The 20,837-nt window shown below is 45.4% G+C and overlaps 1 protein-coding gene across 1 annotated transcript; it reads left to right on the top strand.

Annotated features, from left to right (window-relative positions):
• The first annotated feature begins 3,153 nt into the window (after window positions 1-3,153).
• On the top strand, window positions 3,154-20,139 carry QDPR (quinoid dihydropteridine reductase). Its single transcript, XM_004432355.3, has 7 exons — window positions 3,154-3,300; window positions 6,203-6,295; window positions 9,819-9,915; window positions 12,345-12,485; window positions 16,491-16,599; window positions 17,690-17,773; window positions 19,464-20,139. The coding sequence occupies exons 1-7, from the start codon at window positions 3,202-3,204 to the stop codon at window positions 19,567-19,569; spliced, it is 729 nt and encodes a 242-aa protein (XP_004432412.1). The 5' UTR covers window positions 3,154-3,201; the 3' UTR covers window positions 19,570-20,139.
• The last annotated feature ends 698 nt before the right edge of the window (window positions 20,140-20,837 follow it).

Raw genomic sequence — 20,837 nt, 5'->3', positions numbered from 1 at the left:
ATTAGCACTTGAATATTGCCAACAATGCACGGTATCAAATGTCGATCTCTTCAATGCTTGCCCAGGCATTTCTTTCTCTAAAATGTCACTGTTGTCAGAATCCCCAGAACGGTTATTAATACCATGAAATGACCTCTGTTCTCAAGGCTTTTAATTGAAATGTGTAAACAAGGCTTTATGAATCCTGGATGTATCACTGGGTGAATCTGCCGTGGGTAAAACTGCAACATGAGTCAATTTGGGGCAGCCTGGACCCCAACACTTAACATTCCTCTCCTCTGTCCCCCCGCCTGTCACGTCACCTGAAAGGGGACAGAAAAGTGCTTTTCTAATGTGTTAGCAAATAATAATCACCCGGGTTGGGTATTTATCTCTTCTAATAGTGAAGATCTGTCTTTTTTTTTTTTTTTTTGTGAGGAAGATTAGCCCTGAGCTAACTTCTGTTGCCAATCCTCCTCTTTTTGCTGAGGAAGATTGGCCCTGGGCTAACATCAGTGCCCATCTTCCTCTACTTTCTGTGTGAGACGCCTGCCACAGCATGGCTTCATAAGCCATGTGTAGGTCCACGCCCGGGATCTGAACCCTGGGCCGCCGAAGTGGAGCGTGCCAACTTAATCACTACGCCACTGGGCCAGCCCCTTTTTCATTTTTTTATTTCAGTTTTATTGAGACATAATTGACATATAGCACTCTGTAAGTTTAAAGTGTACAGCATAGTGACTTGACTTACATATAGTGCGAAATGATTACCACAGTAAGTTTAGTTAACATCCATCATCTCATATAGATACAAGAAAAAAACGTTTTTTCCTTGTGATGAGAACTCTTAGGATCTACTCTCTTAGCAACTTTCAAATATACCATACAGCAATGTTAGCTATAGTCATCATGTTGTACATTACATCCCCAGTAATTATTTATCTTGTAACTGGAAGTTTGTACCTCTGACCACCTTCATCCAATTTCCCTACCTGCCAGCCCCCATCTCTGGTAACCACTGCAGATCTGTCTTTTTCTTTTAATCTGTAGGCACTAGGAATAAAATATTCCCAGATTCTCTTATGCTGTGGCTTTTTAATTTTGACTTGTGGCTATTGCTGAACGTCAACTTAATGTCCTGTGAGAATGGCAACAGCAACTGTCAACAGATTTGGGGACCAAAATTGGGCAGAAGTGGCACGGTAAAATTCCTTATTTGGTCGCAGAAGTCTGGAGGGGGGTTCAGGAGGTTGCACTGTTAACCAGCAGGAGTTCCAGGAGCCTCACCTGGAGAGCACCGAGGAGCAGAGGGACATGAGAACGGAACTGCCAGTTTCCCTCCCTATAACTGAGGTTCGCTTCCATGGTCTCTTCACAATGAAGATAAAGAACAGTGTCTTGAAGCTTGTGCAGCGCTCTGCCATGTACAAAGGGCTCTGACCACGTGCTTGCTCAGCCCTGATGCTGTAGCAACCTTTGTGGTGGGCAGGGGATGTACTATACTAGCCATTTCTCTCCTGAGAAAAATGAATGTGAGTGCTGGGGCTGGAGCTCCAGTCAAGTCTTTGAACTACCACGGCCCATCTTCATCACAAAGACCTTGGAATAGCACATGCTTTTCTGGTAATGAATAACGAAATACACATAAAAGGCTTAGAAGAGTACCTGGCACATTAATGAGCGACTGATAATGCTAGTTATTCTTGTTTTAACATTAAGCACGCTTTGAGAGGCAGGACATGTGTAATGCCTTTGAGTCATATTTCTGCCCCAAATGACCGTCCTATGTCAACTTTTGGTGTTGTAAGGGTTAAGCAACTATTTTTAGAAAAATTCTGTGGGAAACAACCGATTCCCAACAAGCGCTTGCCATGCTGAATGGAGGTGTGGTTAAGCAGAAGTCTGACTGTTGAAGACCTGGGCTCAAATTCTTACTCTTCTCAGCAAGTGTCTGAGACTCTCATGCCTCAGTTTCCTAATCTGTCACAGGATTGTTGTGTGAAGTAAAATGAAATAGCACATGCAGATCACTCAGCACAGTGCCTGGCATACAGAAGGTGCTAAGTAAACGGTGTTCTCCCCCTCCAGTCTTCTAGCGATTCTACTCCCGGTAATGAAGCTTCTGATAATAAATGTGTTGCGGGCTGCATTCTGTTCTCTAACGACGTATTTCTGCGTGCCTTATCTGGCGCACATTTATTGAGCAAACACCTGTGTCTGCTGTGTACAAGGCGCCATGTGTCGGCAGAGGGTGACACAAAGATGTATAACATGGGATCCTGCTGTCAAGAAGGTTACAATAGTCTTAGGGCAGTGATTCTCAGCCCAGAGTGATTTTGCCCCCCAGGGGACATTTGGCAATATCTGGTGATACTTTTGATTGTGGTGACAGGAGGGGTGCGGGGCTGCTACTGGCATCTAGGAGGTAGAGACCAGAGATGCTGTCAACATCCTACAATGCACGGGACAGCTCTCTCCCCTCCCCCCATCCCTGCACAAAAGTGATCCGAACCTGCAAACCCTTGGGCCGCCGCCAAAGCAGAGAGCAGCACTTAACCGCCACCCCACCGGCTGGCCCCTCTTTTTGCAATTTTAATTTTTAAATATGCCCCCAAATAGATATTTAAATATCCCCCACCCCCCAAAATGGAAGAGGCCTGGAACTCACCATCTCCAAGAGGCCCAGTGCATTGTAACAGAGGTAGTGGCAAAAATAAGAGTATTAATATCGCTCGGTTGGCATTTATTGACCTCCCACTACTAGCCATGCATTGCTCTAAGTACTCTAGTATTACCTTTAAAAGTCCTTTCCAAAACCCCAGGAGGATAGACGATTAGTATTCCCATTTTACTGGCGAAGAGACTGAGGCACAGAGCAGTTAAGGAAGTTGGTTAGGGCCACACAGGTCTTAAACACGAGGGCCAAGCAGTCCGGCCTCACTCTTATTTAGAGGAAAAATCTACGCGGTTTGCCCGGTCTCCCCAGGGGACTCTCAGCATCTCGACAGCAGCGGCCCCCCACACCCGCCCCCGCCTTAGCCCCGCGCCCTGCACGCCCCGGCGCAGCACCCCGGCGGGGTGGCCGTGCTCGCCGAGCCTGGCCGCGCGCTAGGCGGCAGCAGCGGGCGGCGCGGGGCGCGGCCGCCGCGCGGTCCCTCTTGGCCGGGTGGGCGGGCCGGGGCGCGGCGCTCGCAGCTGCGGGAGCCGAGCCGCAGGAGCGCGATGGCGGCGGCCGCGGGCGAGGCGCGCCGGGTGCTGGTGTACGGCGGCAGGGGCGCGCTGGGCTCCCGATGCGTGCTTGCCTTCCGGGCCTGCAACTGGGTAATTCGGCGGGCTGCGGGCGGCCGGGTCTCCGCCGGGAGGGGCAGGTGGGGTGGCGGGCGGGCACGAGGGTGACTGGGGAGCAGGGGGGCCTTCCGGTGCAGCCCGGGAGGACCGCCGGGAGGAAGCTGGGGCCCCTGTGCACCCCCAGACGTGGGTGCTTGCATGTGCACGGCCAGGTCTACACGTCTGTTCCTGTCTCCGACTGCGTGCCCACGCCGGGTCGCAGGTGCGGGGCCTTCGCTCTGCAAGGACGGTGGTGGGGGGCTGCTTCCTCGGCCTCCGCCAGGCCCAGAAAGTAGGGCATGACTTGGGAGAGAATTCCAGAGGGGGAGGAAGAGGAGCGGAGTTGAGGGGACAGGGAGAGATGATGAGAAGGAAAGATCTAGAATTACACTGCCTGCCTCGGGCTACTAGGCCTTGACCGTGAACTGATTGCTTAACGTCCCTGAGCCTCAGTTTTCCCATCTGTAAAATGAGGATAAGGATAGTATTTACCCCTTAGGGGAGTTGTGGGGATTAAATGAGATAATTGGAGTCGTTTCGCGTAAATTACCTGACTCGTGGTAAAAGCTGTTTATATGTTGGTTGCCATTGATATATTTATTTTATATATAAATATATATATTATTGATATATACTCCTATTCCTTTAGCGTCCATTGGACCTAATACTTTGAAGGCTCAGCCCCCAAATGCTGGTGGTTTCTTTGTTTTGCAAAGGCTATTTCATCTGGGTCATCAAGTATCCGCTCCCAGAAGGCTGCAAGTAGGAGCCACACTGGTTCCCTGCCAGGGACCCTGACCCCAGCCACCCAGCAGGGCTCAGCGCATTCCCCGGGGACAGGCTGCCCTGTGCCTTCTCGCTGCAGCTGTCACCTACTCAAAGTCTGCGTGGAGCTGTGGGGAGCCTTCCTGGAGGTTTAGTTAGCAGCGGCAGCAGCCTGGGCAAGGGTAACCTGGGACCAGAGAGAGGGTTCCAGGGTCATCTTCTCCCTCAGAATCTGGTATAGGATTATACTTCTCAGGGATTCTAAACACACCAACACCTTCCTACCATTTACCTGTTTGGAACCTGGGAAGACTGCTGTGGGGCGTCTTCCCAGGTCTGCGGAGATGGGTGGTGGTGACAGTGGGAGGGAGCATTTAAAGAGTGCAGGCCAGGTGCCAGGCACAGCGCTCCCCCATACTCTTAATTTCATTTCCTCTTCCCATTGACTTTAAGACAGTAGTCCTATTGGTATCCACACTTAGAGATGTGAGGGCTGTGCAATTCCTTGGTGGGGGCACTTCCCCCTGGTGGGTGCAGTTTTTTTTTGTTTTTTTTTGTTTTTGTGAGGAAGATCAGCCCTGAGCTAACATCCATGCCAATCCTCCTCTTTTTGCTGAGGAAGACTGGCCCTGAGCTAACATCTATTGCCAGTCCTCCTCCTTTTTTTCCCTTTTTCTCCCCAAAGCCCCAGTAGATAGTTGTATGTCATAGTTGCACATCCTGCTAGTTGCTGTATGTGGGCCGCGGCCTCAGCATGGCCGGACAAGCGGTGCCTTGGTGCGCACCCGGGAACCCGACCCGGGCCGCCAGTAGCGGAGCGCGTGCACTTAATGGCTAAGCCATGGGGCTGGCCCCGGGGTGCAGTTTGGTTTACCTTTGACTTGCCAGAATCTGATGACTCTCTGTGTTCCGTGTCCCATCTCCCACACCCCCTTCATTCCTGGGGGCTCTGGGAGGGTGAGATGCAGCTTTTTTGTCTCAGTATCCCCTGTGGCTTGTAACATAGAAGTAGTGAGTGTTCTTGAATGGATGCTGTGTTCTTCAAAGCTTGTGGTAGAGATCTTTATCTCTGGGGCCTTCAGACCGCAGGGCGCTGGAGCTTTCTTAGAACCATTTGTCACCTGTGCCGGCAGCTGTAGCATCCTCCATTTTAGCTAATTCTTTCACTAACCCTGTTAATGTTAACCCCCATTTTACAGGTGAGGAGCCTCTGCAGAGCATGAGGGCGAGAAAGCTGCTGTATGGCAGACCCAGGAGTTAAACCCCTGTCTGTCTGGTTCCCAAACCCAAAGCTGTCCCTCTGTGCTCTGGGGCAGGGGTTTGAAAACTCTGGTCCTCCCTGGGCCGAGTCCTGCCTTCCATCTGTTTTGGTACAGCCCAAGAGCTAAGACTGGCTTCACATTTTTAAATGGTTGAAAAGAAATCAAAAGAAGAATATGAGGGGCCATCCTAGTGGTGTAGTGGTTAAGTTCGCTCGCTCTGCGTTGGTGGCCTGGGGTTCACGGGTTCAGATCCTGGACGTGGACCTACACAACGGCTCATCAAAGCCATGCTCTGGCAGCATCCCACATACACAATAGAGGAAGGTTGGCACAGATGTGGGGACAATCTTCCTCACAAAAAAAATAGAATATTTTGTGACGTGTGAAAACTATATGAAATTTACATTTTGGTGTCCGGAGTTTTATTGGCACAGAGCCACGCTCATTTGTTCACCTCTTGTCTGTGGTTGCTCTTTTGCTACGATAGCAGAATTGGGTAGTTGCAACAGAGAGCGAAGGGCCAGCAAAGCCTGAAATATTTACTCTCTGGCCCCTTACAGAAAACCTTTGCAGACCCCTGGTCTAGGAAGTCTCTGGAAGTGCAGGGTTTGGCTTTCAGAGGTGAGAGTGGAAGATGATGAGGTGTTTGGAGGCAGAATGGTCTGGCCTGGGGCTCAGTAAGGGGTAGGCTGTCCGAAGCCAAAGGTCCCTGTAAGTATGAGAGGTCGGTAGCTAGATCCTCTCTTCTAGTGGGGTTTCATTTAAGCCTCTCATCTCTCTCCACTCCCCCCATTTCTGGGTGTGGATGATCTTTATAGGAATAACAACTTATTGTCTCTTGACCAGAGCTTTTTTCTCCTTCCCTCCAGTGGGTTGCCAGCATCGACGTGGTGGAGAATGAAGATGCTAGTGCTAGTGTTGTCGTTAAAATGACGGACTCATTTACGGAGCAGGCTGACCAGGTGATTCCAGAAGAGGCCCCACCAAGCATTGTTAGGGGAACCCTGGGGAGGAGTTACCACTGGCGATGTGTTCTTCCTTTCTTTCAAGTCTTGTTTCTGTATTTATGAAAGCCATTTGTGCTTATTGAGGGAAATTTGGAAAAAGTAAAAAAAAAAAAAAAAATACAAAGAAGATAAATTACCCATGATCTATTTCTAATTAGCTTATGTTCACATTTTGGCCCATTTTCTTGTCTTTCCTATGCGTACTGTATGTTATTAGTTTTAAAAGTTGAGATAATCTTCTGTCTTGTATTTTATGGTCAGCTTTTTTTAACTTAACATTTACTTTACTTCTCCAGATCACTTAAAAAAACCCTCTGTGTTGGCATGTAATTTTTAATTTTATGGATTAGTCACAATTTCCTTAGTTTCCACCTATTTTACATTTAAGATTTTTGCAGTTTTTCTTTTTTACCATTATCAAGAATGCTGCAGTGAACATCTTTTTCTCCATCTCTGATTATTTATTTAGGATACATTCTAAAAAGTGGAGCTTCCCAGTTCAAAGCATGAATATTAACCAAACAGATTATTTTAAATTATAAAGTGATATGCTTACTGTAAAACAAGAAGTCAAACAAAACTCTATAAATATATAAGTAAACTGTGAAAAACCCCTGTTTCTCCGTGACAGTGTCACTCTCCAGAAGGAAGCTCTGTTAACAATTTGATGGATGGGCTGGTATAAATATCTGAGATGCTCTTCAGTGGGTGTACCTTTCTGGAAGAGCTGTTCCCACGAGCTCCTGAAGGACTGCATTATGTGGCTCTCTTGCCAGCGCACCAGCCCACATTCCCAAGGAAATCTCCATGTCATTCTTTGTGTGATGCACCATTTTTCACAAGCACTCAGGTCGGCAGGCAGGTGGTGGTGGTCCCATTTGATAGCTGAGGAGACTGAGTTTCAGACACTAAGTGACACGACCAACAAGCCAGCTGGTGGTGGAGTCAGAAGCCTGGGGCTCCTAACAAGAGACTTATTAACAACTTACAAGAGATTAACAACTTATTAACAAGAGACTTATTAATGACTCATTAACAAGAGACTTATTAACAACTTATTAACCAGAACTTATTAACAACTTTAATAAGTTCAGGGTCTGCTTTTTGTTTAGTTATGCTCTCTCTAGTAATCTGAACATTGTTGGGCATCTGGTATTTTATGTCCTTACCTATTTTTATAACAAATTTTTAAAATTTTAAAAGTGATGCATGCATGATATAGAAAATACAGTAAAGCAAAAAGAAGGGAGAAATCATTTCTAGTCCCACTATGCAGTTAATATTTTGTTATATTTCCTTCTAATCTATTTTTCCAAACATATACATGTGTAAATCTAAAAAACCCCAAAACCGTGAGCATACTGTACTGCTCATTTGCCCTTTCTAAAGCGTCAGTTCGACATAGATTAGCATATAAAAAGCCAGCTGATTTATTCCAGAATATAGATTTTTGTTATTCGTACTTTTCTTAATATGATCCTAATGTTTCCTACTTAATGATACATATTGGCCTTAATGGGCTTAATAGTAAAAGTTGACATGGCATTGGTATGTGTCAGGCACCATTCTAAGTGCTTTGTTCACATTAACTTGCTTCATCTCCGTAACACCCTCAAAATAAAGTTTCTGATTTTATCTCCTTTTTAGAAATGGGGAGTCTAGGCACAGAAAGGCCCTGGAGTTTGCTCAAGGTCAAACAGGTCGTAGGTGGCATAGCCAGGATTTGAACCTGGGCAGTGGGATTTGATGTCTGTGCTCTTATCTGCATGCTAAGCTGCCTCTCTGCAGAATAGAATAGCTTCATGTGAATAAAGTAGTAAATGCTAAAACCAAGTGCAAGGGAAGCACACCTGTGCTTAGAGAGCAGCGGCCCTTCTGGGTGTGGTTCTCTGTAATCAGTGTCTCTTCAGTGTCTCTCCTGCTCCTGTTAACTGCAGGTTTGTGTGTCCGTGTGCTTTATTGAATGTGAAGTTGTCCCCGTCTGAGACTTGACTATACGGTGCGTCTTTAAGACAAAGACTGAGAAATGCCTTATTTATTATAAGCTTTAGCTTTTAAAATCTTTAATCCTTCCTACTCCCCGCTCCCCCCCAGTTAAGAATTTCTGGACAGACAGCATGACATCCACTTTTTGATTTTAAGGCTCCAGAAGAGGAAATTCAATCATAGTAGATGTAAAATTGGCCCCCTGGGCAGGAGATTCACTGGTGACAGTGAGGAGATGAAGTGAGAAAGGCACTAAATCTATGGAAAACTGTTGGGCAGAGAGCAAAATTTAAAGGGGAGGAGTTTAAAAAATGCACAGCTGTTACAGATCTTGTAAAAAACAAGTCAAACAGGTGCATCGTTGCTGCGGGATCCACGCTTCCCTGCAAAGTGGAGCGTGCGCGGGTTGTGTGTGCATACAGACGCCAGACTGTCCCACTTCCCGCAGCTGGGCTCAGGGCGGCAGGACAGGGTTTAAGAAGGAAGGGAGGGGGCAGCCAGGAGGAAGGTCAACAAAAGATAAGTTGGGATTAAGTGCGATACTCAGGAATTGAGGCCAAGGAAAATTCAGGAATCTTCTTAAAAGGAAAGCGTTAGGTGTGGAATGTAGGGAGAGGAAGGATTGGTTTCCATTGCCAGAGCCTTCTCTTTGACTGAGTACTTTGAGGCCTCAGAAATTGCTGGGGAGAGAGGGCAGGGCAGGGCCTGAAATGTTGCTGCTGAGAGAGATAGACCATCTTGTGTTGTCTTAAGAAGAATGATCTTAAGGAAGCAATTGGGAGGCGTCATCTCAGCCATTCCAGAGAAATATGGAAAAGGGTCGTGGTTGTTGGCCAGGATTGCCTGTCTCATCAGATTTTGTTTTAATATATTGTAACAAAAGGATATATTATATTTTCAACACTTGAAAAATTTCAATCAAACAGAAGTAGAGAATTAAAATGAAACAGCATGTACTCGATATTTACCAACATTTTGCCATTGACTGTATTTTTTTATTACTCTTTTTAAAAAAATAATCTCTTTGACATTTTCTTTTAGAGTTGCAGTTAAAGGGATTTTTGTACTGGCGGGGAGAGTAGAATTGATTATCTCAGATTATGATTCTGCGATTTGCGAAGAAAGTCTGGAAAGAAATATACCAGAAGGTTAGCTGCAGGCAGTGAAGCTCCGGGTCATTTTTTTTTTGTACCTTTTCCTACTTTTCTTTGTTAATTGGTTTATTGCAGGGATGCTTATGTCCCCACCCTTTAGAGAATGTTTAAAAGAAGACTCTAGATTGCTTTATAAAAATCGCGTTGAAATATAGTTGGGCTTCACTATCCAAAATGCTTGTGGTAGATTGCTCCTACATCTAATTTTCAAAATGTTAATTGCCAGGCACTGTAAACTGGCTTAAAAAGAAGTGAAAAATAAACTGATGTATCTGTAAAGATGCCAGCCTCTTTGGGTTTCCCTGACAGTTATGCATCTTTTTGTCCCTTTGTTTAAGGTGACTGCTGAGATTGGAAAGCTCTTGGGTGAAGAGAAGGTGGACGCGATTCTTTGTGTGGCTGGAGGATGGGCTGGGGGCAATGCCAAGTCCAAGTGTGAGTCCTTTTCTGAGTTAATCATTTGCTCTGCGCCTTGTCCAGCTGGCATGGGTTGGGTCTATACCGTGTGCCAGGCCAGGCGTTTTTCTGTATGTCTCCCAGAACGTTTATAGTGGCTTTGTGAGCTAGGGATTAACACCCCCATTTTACAGATGAAGAAGAAACTTCCCATAGAGGGGACCATGGCGGGGACATTGGGTTTGAAGTTTAAAGTAGAGGCAGAATGATATCAACATTGTTTCTGCCCTGATCTTACAGGGCTTGTTACTGGAAGTTGGGGGATGTGTATGAAATGGAAAGATCATTCTGAAGGTCAAAAGGACTCAAAAGTGAGCTTTTATTAAAGCGGAGTACATTTTTTCAACTTGTTATTATGAACATTTTCAAACAGACAGAAAAGTTGAAGGAACAGTTTAGTGAACACCCTTATGTGCTCCATCTAGAGTCAGCAATTGTTAATTTGCCACACTTGCGCTCTCCTGCTTCCTTGCGTGTGTGTATTGTTTTGTTAACCTTTTTTTTTTTTTTTTTGTGAGAAAGATTAGCCCTGGGCTAACATCCTATGCCAATCCTGCCAATCCTCCTCTTTTTGCTGAGGAAGATTGGCCCTGGGCTAACATCCATGCCCCTCTTCCTTTACTTTATATGGGACGCCGCCACAGCATGGCTTGATGAGCGGTGCGTTGGTACGCACCCGGGATCCGAACTCGCGAACCCCGGGCCGTCAAAGCAGAGTGTGACGCTTAACTGCTGCGCTAACAAGCTGGCCCCTTTGTTAACCTTTTGAAAGTAGACACTTCCATATTTCAGCATGCATCTCCAAAGATTAAGCCCTTTCTCCTGCTTTATCATACTACCATTCTCATACCTAAGAAAATTAACGGTAATTGTATAAGATTAATAATATTCAGCCTAAATCCAAATTACCCCACTTTAGTCCATATCGTGTATAGTTGTTTTCCCTAAATATATTCCAATCAGGATTTGTGCACTATATTTTGTTGTTGTTTTTGGTCTGTTAATCTAGAGTTTTTTTTTTTCTGTGATAGACTTTTTTGGTGAGTCCAGGGCAGTTTTCATATAGAATGTCCCGCATTCTGAATTTGTCTGTTTCTTCAAGGTATCATTTACCTTGTTCCTCTGTCCCTGGTATTTCCTGTGAACTGAAATTTAGGTCTAGAGACTTGCTTAGATTCAGGTTGAATGTTTTGGAGGAGAGAATTCTTCCTGAGTGATGTTACCTACTTCATATTCCATCACGCTGAGCCTCTCACCATGTCAGGTCACCCTAGTCATCCACCATGATGCCAAATTTGATGCTTGGTTAAGGTGGTAGCCAATGGACTTCCATTGTAAAGGTACATTTTTCTGTTTGCAATTAGTAAGTGGTCTGTGGGATGCTACGTTGGCGTCGTGTGTGAGTATCCTGTTCCCAAACACTTTGAGACTCCCAAATTCCCAAAACCTAGTGGTTTTAAGCATCCATTGATAATACCTGCCCGAATCAGTTATCCCAGTTGGGGTTGGACAAAGGTGGCTTTCTAATTCTGTCATTCCTTCTACATTTGTTAGTCAAAGCCATTTAAAAAGTAATTGATTTTCTGTGAACCACACTTAAATGTGAAATTGGTATTTTGTGGGGTGATTGGATTGGCAGAACACCCTGATGGCCTTTTATGTGTTTGGGGAACAAGACGTGATAAATGTGGATCCATCAATTTTTTTTTGAGTCCTTTTTAGCAGGAGAATGCAATACTTTGGTTGTCACCTACTGAAGACCCTCCTCCCGTATCAGGAGGGCTTTCTTTCCAGATCATGGGTGCAGCTTCATTGGGTCCTGTGTGCCCTGTAAGGGAGGAAGGGGACGGCTGCCCAGCCGTGATGTGACATACATTACCACTTGTTCCCTCTTACGTCTCTAGCAAGGCCAGAGGGATAAAACGAGGGTGAGATGGTTGTTATTTCAGCTTTCTTTTAAAGAATTTTCAAAGCAGCTGGCATTAAACTCTCAACCATCAAAAATGTAGCTCTATAAAAGCCCTCTTTATGTCCATGTGGTAATAGTCCCTCAGATTTTTATCACAGGTAAAACCTGCCTTAGACATGTAGGTTCTTATTACAAATCCAATGCCCTTCATAAAGTAGAACAGTCTTTGAATGACAGCCAGGCCAGCATATCTGTTAACAGTCCTCATTTATTGGCTAAAGTTTTACCACTTTAATTTGAGGTAGCTGAGCTGCAGGTGATCACGTGTCCTGGATGTGAACCGATGTCTCTCTGACCATGAGCCCTGTGCTGTTTGTACTGTAGACTCTACTGCTGTAGACTTTGTTGCAGACAGGGACCGGGATAGTGGGAATGGCCGTGAGTGCTTCCTCGAGTGTCGGGTGCCGTGAGTTGAGCTCCTCTTTCCATTGTCCCTCAGCTCTCTTTAAAAACTGTGACCAGCTGTGGAAGCAGAGCATATGGACGTCGACCATCTCCAGCCACCTGGCCACCAAGCACCTCAAGGAAGGAGGCCTCCTGACTTTGACTGGGGCCAAGGCCGCCCTGGAGGGGACTCCTGGTAAGCCTTCATTTCCCCACCTGTGAAATGGGAATGCTCACACCTGCTCAGTGGGGTAGCTGGGCACTTCCATGAGGTGAGGAATATGAAAGCCCTTTCGCCTCTTAGGAGCTTCACAGGTGGGTGGATTCAGCTTCCTTTTAGGCCTGAATCTTTTTAGGGGAGGGACTCCTAAGCCTGTCATTTGCATTGTCCTCATGTTCCTGGTGGTTAACGAACAGTATAATCTGGCACCTCCCTCTCATCTGGTTTATTTATCTATGATCCACCCAGGGAATGAATGGTGGTGTAGTAGATATTAATTAGTTAATAAACATGTTATCATCATCACATTGTGTTCATATGTTCCAGGGAAGCAGCTTGGCTGTTGGGCAGTAGAATGAGAGAGGCTGGGGTGGATTCTTCACCCTAGCTGTGTGGCCTTGAACACGTTATTTGATCTCTTTCACCAAATTTCTGCGGTAGTTTCCTTAGTTGTAATATAGCGACAGTAGCGTCTACCTTGAATATGTAAGGTAACGCCTTAAGGTGTTAGAAGTATTGATATATGTAAAGTCCCCGGCACATGATAAGTCTTACTACAGTCACTTTTTTCATTTCATATGTATTCTCATTTAATCCTGGGGTAGATGTCATTATTACCATTTTCAATTTATGGGTAAGGACACTAAAACTTAGAGGTTAAGTAACTTGTCTGGGTTTATGCAATAAGTAAGTCACAAACTTACTTTGAATCAAAACCCTGATCATTTCCAAATCGTGTGCTTTTTCTATTACATCGTGCAAATCCGAGTTTCCTGTGCATTTTTTACTCCCTGTGTTAGTTTCCTAGGGCTACCATAACAAAGTACAACAGACTGGGTGGCTTAAGTAATAGAAATTTAGTGTTTCACAGTTCTGGAGGCTGGAAGTCCGAGATCAAGGTGTCGGGCAGGGTTGGTTTCTTCTGAGGCCTCTCTCCTTGGCTTGTAGATGGTCGCCTTCTCCCTGTGTCCTCACATGGTCTTCCCTCTGTACATATCTGTGTCCTAATCTCTTTTTATAAGGACACCAGTCATATTGGATTAGGACCCATCCTGATGACCTCATTTTAACTTAATTACCTCTTTAAAGACCCCATCTCCAAAGACAGTCATGATTCTGAGGTACTTGGAGTTAGGACTTCAATAAATGAATTTTAGGGGGACACGGTTCAACCCATAGCACTCCCTTTGGGATAGGGCTAAAGGAATTTAATGGGGGGACGGGGAGACAGCACAGGGAGGCAGAAAGTGTCTACTCCACTACCTAAGTTAAAATTGTCTTAAATAAAAACAGGAGCTGTATTTGGACTTCTTTAGTAAGTGGTAGAGACCATGAATGCCTTTTCAATTTTAATGTAACTCACTGAACTGTGAGGCTTTTACAAATGAACAATTTCTTATTACATTTCTCAGAGCATATGATCTTACAAGTCCATGGCTATTGCAATAATTATAGCTGTGTAAATGTTAGATGTTAGTTTGCTTGAGATCTGATTTTTATTAAAGCTGACATAGAGCAGAGGCACTAGAAAGTAAATAGAGAAATGAGTAATAGCTTGACATTTAAAAAAGGAAACCCTAGGACTGAAAGACTAATGTTTCTAAGGACAACACAGTCTCTTCTCTTTTTTTGGTTTATAAATATCTTTCTTTGTTTACAGTTTTGGTTACTGGTTAAGACTACAGGCTCTAGAACTGCACAGGTTGGTTTTCTATTGTGGTTTTGCCACTTACTCTCTGTGCGATATTTGGCAAGTTACTTAACTTCTCTGAGCCTCAGTTTTGTCATCTGTAAAATGGGGATAAATAGTAAAACCTCCTTGATATGGTGGTTGTGACTTGTAATTGTCTTAATGGATGTAAATGGCTTAGAAAAGTATTACAGAGAGTCAATGTTAAATGTGAACTTTTATTATTATTTACTCCAGACTTCCTTTTGCCCAGCTACTCCTACTTCAGATGTTAGTAAGTTTGTTCATGCCCATAATTAGATGATGTTAAACTTACTTGAGTTATGAAATCTTTTTGATTTTTTTTTTTTGAGGAAGATTGGCCCTGAGCTAACATCTGTTGCCAGTCTTCCTCCTTTTTTCCTTTTTTCTCCCCAAAGCCCCAGTAGATAGTTGTATGTCATAGTTACACATCCTTCCAGTTGCTCTTTGTGGGACGCGGCCTCAGCATGGCTTGATGAGTGGTGAGTAGGTCCACACCCAGGATCCGAACCGGCAAACCCTACGCCTCCAAAGCGGAGCATGCGCTACGCCACTGGGCCGGCCCCGAAAACTTTTAACTTAGGTTCAGACCCCAGAAAAATGTGGGGAAATCTGTGAAAGTGAATGATGAACAGGCTTAGTAGTCCTTCAAACCCAAGAAGACATGTTCAAAAATGGGGAGTTTTTCACTTGGAAAGATACTGAGAAAACCCCACCCTCCTGTTTCCAAGGTTGTATTTGTGGACTGTCCCCTGGAGGATAAACTATATTAAAATGACAGTGATCACTCTTGTTCACCATGTAAGGGTCTGTGCTGTCTTTGGAAATCAGTCTTTAGGGACAACATCAATCATTTTGTAATTGGGAAGACCGTATTTATCTTCTTAATGAAATGCATTTTTTTTTTTCCATATCTTGCAAATGATCCCCTGACCTGCATTGTGTAGAATTCTGTAGAATTAAACTCATGGGGTCGTGGGTTGCTGGTTGCTTCCTTGTCTCTTTCTCCCTCAGCTTCCCTGCTCTTGTGTTGTTTGAATGGAATGAAGAGGGAGCCCCGGGAGTGTGCTGGGGATGGGGCTGGATGAGTGAGATTCATGCGCTGGTGTATTTTAATCCCTGTGGAGTTGTTGATCTTTATATCACTGTTGGCCTCCTGCCCCTGTTGAAACAGAGGAGCCAGAGATGGTGAAATAGTCTTCTTGTGCTTCTAAATAACTTGTTGAGACCTTGACCCTCTTTTGCAATTCAAGGTTGCTGTTGAAGGGTTTGGTGATTGGTTCCTGGGCTGGGCTGTGATCCCCACCTCCCTCTGGACCTTTGATGCCTCCTCAGCTGTTATACTTTAAACAGCATGTGTGTCGGGGTTTTTAAGGAGGCTGCTGACCTCTGGAAGAAGTGGTGGTTTTCTGAAGGAGGAGAGGTGTTGAAGCATTTAGCCATTCTTCTTTGCTGCTGTGATAGTGGCATTTAGTGAAGACCCACAGCTGGGTGCTGTGGGGACTATAGAGAGGAGAGAGACCCCGTCCTGCCACAAGTCTGCGGGGCAGATGGAAACCTGTCCTAATAAAAGGTGTGCCTTGCTTCAAGCAGCAAACATTCACTGACTGGTGGGAGGCAACGGAAACTAGTAGGTGGCATGTGTGCTTATGTCAGAATTGCTCAAATGGTGTACTTTCAACAGAGTGGGACTCCAAGGCACGTTACTGCTGTTAATTTGATGGGAAACATTTATTGAGCACCTACCTTATGCTAAGTGCAGAGTTAAGTACTTTGTTCCCACTTTACAAATAGGGTAACGGAGGATTAGGAAGGTTTTGAGAACTTGCCCAGGATTTCTTAGGTGGAAAGTGGAGGAGCTAGGATTTGAACCTGTGCAGCTTGACGCCAAAGCCTGCACCCCACGTGACTGCTCCATTTTGCTCACAGGCAGTTATTGATCCAGGGGTTCAGAACCCAGCTCTTGCAGGGCCTTTAAGCTCTCTGTTGGCCTCAGTGCAAGTATGTGTGTGAGCCTAGGCCTATGACTCACCCTGTCCCAGCCTCAGCTTCCCCTGCACTAAAAACAGATGAACCTCATGGCTTTTGTGATAAGTGGTAAGCACCAGGAGAATAGTAGGGGCACTTGAAATGTTACGTCTCCTCCACTTTCTCTCCGTAGATGTCCGTCCTTCTCTTCTTCCTGGCCTCCTCTGGACCCTGGCATGGTGTTCTTTGGACACACCACTGGCGGCCAGTGGTCACTGAACTGTTTTCTCCCCGTTTCCCAGGGATGATCGGCTACGGCATGGCCAAAGGTGCCGTTCACCAGCTCTGCCAGAGCCTCGCCGGCAAGAACAGCGGCATGCCGCCTGGGTCTGCGGCCATCGCTGTGCTCCCGTAAGTAGTTGGGGGCTTCCCAGTTGCTGCCCTCCTCTGCCCCACTGCTGACAGTTAATGCTGCTTTCCACCGGGGATTTGTGTGTGCCATCACCTTGGCTTCTAAAATCCACAAAAGGCCCTGAAAATGCTTCTACAGGTGTTGGATTATCCTGGTGGTTGATGGGCTGATGGGGTGGGTCTGTCTTTCTTCTTGTTTTCTTTCCTTCCCTCCGTCCGTCCCTCCCTCCCTCCTTATTAAAAGTAGCCTATACATTTTATTTAATATTTGTGGTTCTGTCTTTCAAGTCATTATAAGGTCACTGTGGAAGAGAGGCTGTGTTTAGTCTTTGTGTTTATGTGTTGGGGGAGTCTGGGGGAGACTATGGGAGACGTTCCTATTTGTGATCGGGAAGAAGATCTAGGCAGCTTCTATGGAGCTAGAGTGTTCTTTCTTGCTGGAATGGTTCCGGCACCATCTGGCCTCTTACCCATAGTCCTATAAAGTGGACACTGGGACTTCTAGGTGACTAGACTTTCCAGTTCCCTTTCATTTGTGAGCTTCTGTGATTCTGTGATGTGGTCCCACAGCTATTTTGAATGATTCCCGAGGCCTGAATGTTCTTGGGAGAGTCATACATACCTGAATTCTGTATTCTCTTCCTGAAAATCATAAGGGTTCAAAGAAAACAGCCACAAAACAAAGGATGAGACTGTCTTTTTACCATATTTTAAAGGAATTTTATTATTACACTTCAAAAATCCTTAGAAATGAGTCTGCCACATTTTAGGGAGTGAATGAGGATATAAACAGGAAAGCAGCTTACTTCAGTAAGGGCTATGTTTTAAAAAAGGCAAAATGTGGCTCTTTGGTTTTGCTTCTATCTTCTGAAGAGTGGGTCCCAGAGTGCCTCGCTAATTACTCCATGTGATCTCTGGAAATGCGGATGGACGGCTCCCTGCCCTCTCTCTGATTATCTCCGTATGATCCCCGCATCACTGCTGCCACCCCCGGGGCCAGAGGCTCATGGTGCATTTTGCTGGCGGAGGAGGACCGGCAGCTGTTATCAAGGGGAGGCACACATGACAGGCTTATCTCTGTGCTCTGCAGGGTTACCCTGGATACCCCAGCGAACAGGAAATCGATGCCCGAGGCCGACTTCCGCTCCTGGACGCCCTTAGAGTTCCTAGTCGAGTGAGTATTGTAGTAATAGTGTCAGTCATTAAGCAGCTTCCAGCCCCCATTCTGTGCCCTTTATGGGCTAGAGGACAAGCCCATGTTCTCTTGGTTTACCAACATGGGTGGTCTTGTGAGGTTAGCGGCCTCCGAGGGTATATCGCACACCAGTGTGGATCTCAGAGCGGAGGGGTCGGTAGTGCCGCTGTGACTCCTGGCTCCTCCACTGACCAGCCAGACCAGCCGGAGCATGTCGTTGAACTGCTCTAGGCCTCAGTTGCCCTGTCTGTATGATGGGATCCATAATAATTGTTAGGAAGATTAAATATGATGGTGTGAGCCAGGCCCTTGGCACAATGTTGACCCGTAGCGAGTGCTCAGTCAACCTCGGCTCCTGTTAATATTGTTATCTCTGTAACGAGGAGCAGTTGTGTGGGCGTAAGACGCCGATCTAGGTGGAATACCTGGGCTCACGTGTCTAAATCGGTGCTGAGCCACACACCCACAGAGGGTGGGCTGGGACAGCCATTCTTTGTTCCAGAAATCATGTTCACCCATTTGTAGCATTTGAAAACTCATGTGACAAGTTGGCATAAAGCTTGCTTTGAAACGTCTGTGAGCACGGCACCCTCTTTTACCATCCGTGGTTAGAGTGGCGTCTCTCTCACCCACTCCAGACTGCTGAGAGGTGAAGGAGAAGGAAGACAGTTTATAGCCTGCCTAAGTAACACATGTGCTCCTACACATCCCAACGAGACTGGGCCCCTTCAGAGCCATCCCCTAGGCTCTGCCCCGCCCCAGAGCTGGGGTCATGACATTGTACACCACTTTAGGGAGTTTCAGCAGTGTTTTGTGTCTTGAGCCAACTTGCAATGGCTTGTTCAGCCTTCAATGTGGGAGCCTGAATGACTTGACTGTTAAACTTCAGGTCTGATCTGGAGGGTTATAGGTCGGCACTGATGAATATCCTGGGAACTCATCAGTGCTTTCCAATGAAAGAGGGTCCGAAGTCCTAGCCAGGAGATGGTCAGTAGGATGGAGTACTCAAGTGTAAAGGTTTCGTTTTAAACATTACCAGCTACTTGTCATCCCTGTGAATTCGTTGTGTACTCGTTCATTCCTGTCTTCTTAGAGGAGGTCTTCCCCAGGCACGGTTAGTTGCCCCTCCCCACACACAGGGTTAGTTATTAAATGCCCCCATTCCTGCCTTTAACAGATTTTATTGTAATAGTCCGTTTTTTATCTCTTTTCGTTGCTTGGCACAGCCGTGGGTGTTCCATCAGTGTTTGCTAAAAAAAAAAAAAACAAACCAGCAAATGAATTTCTTCTCTTTCTTTCTTTTAAATTTCTGGGAAGGTAATCTAGCAAAGTATAAAGGATTGTGCACACATCTCTCTCTTAGAATTAACTAATTAAAACCTTTTTTTAATCACTTAAAGTCATACCACTGTATCATAAAAGATTCCAACAATGCATAAAAATACAAAAATGAAAGTTAAAATATCATCAAATCCTGCCACTCAGAAAATAGAATGAGTAAGTACTAAAATCACTGGGGATCTGCATACGCGTCCATGATTCCTAGTGGCATTTTCACAGCTGCTGTGAAAAATCCTGCTTTTTCACACCCCTCAAACCATTGATATGAATATAAGCCTGTATCCAGATTTGTGCTTTTAAAATGTAAAGCTTCTCTTCTTTCTTCTAGAACCTTCCGTGACTGGATCACAGAGAAGAACCGACCGAGGTCAGGAAGCCTGATCAAGGTGGTAACCACAGAGGGAAAGACGGAGCTTACCCCAGTGTATTCTTAAGCCTCATCTCAGTGCCTGCCAGGGGCCTGCCAGAAAAGTCGTTAATCTGTCTCAGTGTGGCCGCATCCAGCCCCGTATCTTCTGTAATTCTGCTCGTGGTACGAGATAGTGAGTCCTGTTTTTCTGTCACCTAATGTGCCATTTGTTCTCCTAGGACAGTGTAAAATGTTTATGTGAAATAAAAACATGTGAGGGTGAGGCCTACACATGGCACCGTGAATCTGTGTAAACTGCGTAAGTTTTGGAGGTCTCTGAACAGCCCCCTCTGTATCGGCATCATCTTGAATTGCTTTTGAGACTCCATTTATCTGTCCCTGACAGTGGCTGTCGACTTGACTAGTTTAGAGATTTGTTGGTATTGGGGACATTTTGGGGCCTGACTTAATTATTGAATGTTATGTTTATGTCACAGTTTTTGTAGCCGTGAATTAAACTGCCTTAAGACTCTTTGTGGTATAAGCAAAATCCCATGGCCCTGTTAGGTATCTTTTTCCTGTGCAGTTGCCAAGCATGCAAGAGAACTACTGTGATTATTTGGAGTTTATCTTCCTAATAAATGCACTTCATTTATTGTGTTGTCTTCTTTAGTCAACCACATCTTATATACAGTCACAGATGAATGTACTAGCGTCATGGGCTGCTAGCAGTCTTTAGTCTGATGTTCTCCAAAGGGGTGGTCAAACCCTGAAATAAGTTTTTTAACACACGATTCCCTCTTGGCGTATCAGACTCTGAGGTGGAGGGATGGCGCTGTGCGTGTAAAAGCAGTGACCCACTTGACTGACATAGGCTGTCCTGAAGGAGAACTAGGATCCAATCCAACCTGTCATTTTACAGATGAGGAAAGTGAGGCCCAGAGAGATGACTTACCATCCTCGTTGCCAGTAAGTGGCAGAGCTAAGCCCACAACCGTGGTCACCAGATGCCTGCCGTTCATGAAGGCCTTGACCGTGGGTCTTCTTTTGTTGTATTTTCTTCATTGAGGTAAAATTCACGTAACATAAAATTAAGCATTTTAAAGTGAGAACTTGAGTGGCGTTTAGTTCGTTGACAATGTTCTGTACCCACCATCTCTGTCTACTTCCAACACGTGTTCATCACCCCATACCCTCCAAGCTGTCACTCCCCAACCCCCCTGCCTCCAGCCCTGGCAACAACCAGTCTGCTTTCTGTCTCTGTGAATTTACCTATTCTGGTTATTTCATACACATAGGATCATGTAACATTTGGCTTTTTGTGTCTGGCTTCTTTCACTACCATGTTTTCAA

The sequence above is a fragment of the Ceratotherium simum genome, chromosome 8 (assembly GCF_057802395.1).
Source record: "Ceratotherium simum simum isolate JZ-2026a chromosome 8, ASM5780239v1, whole genome shotgun sequence".
Taxonomy (NCBI): Eukaryota; Metazoa; Chordata; class Mammalia; order Perissodactyla; family Rhinocerotidae; genus Ceratotherium; species Ceratotherium simum.
This window is presented reverse-complemented; position numbering and strand designations above follow the sequence as displayed.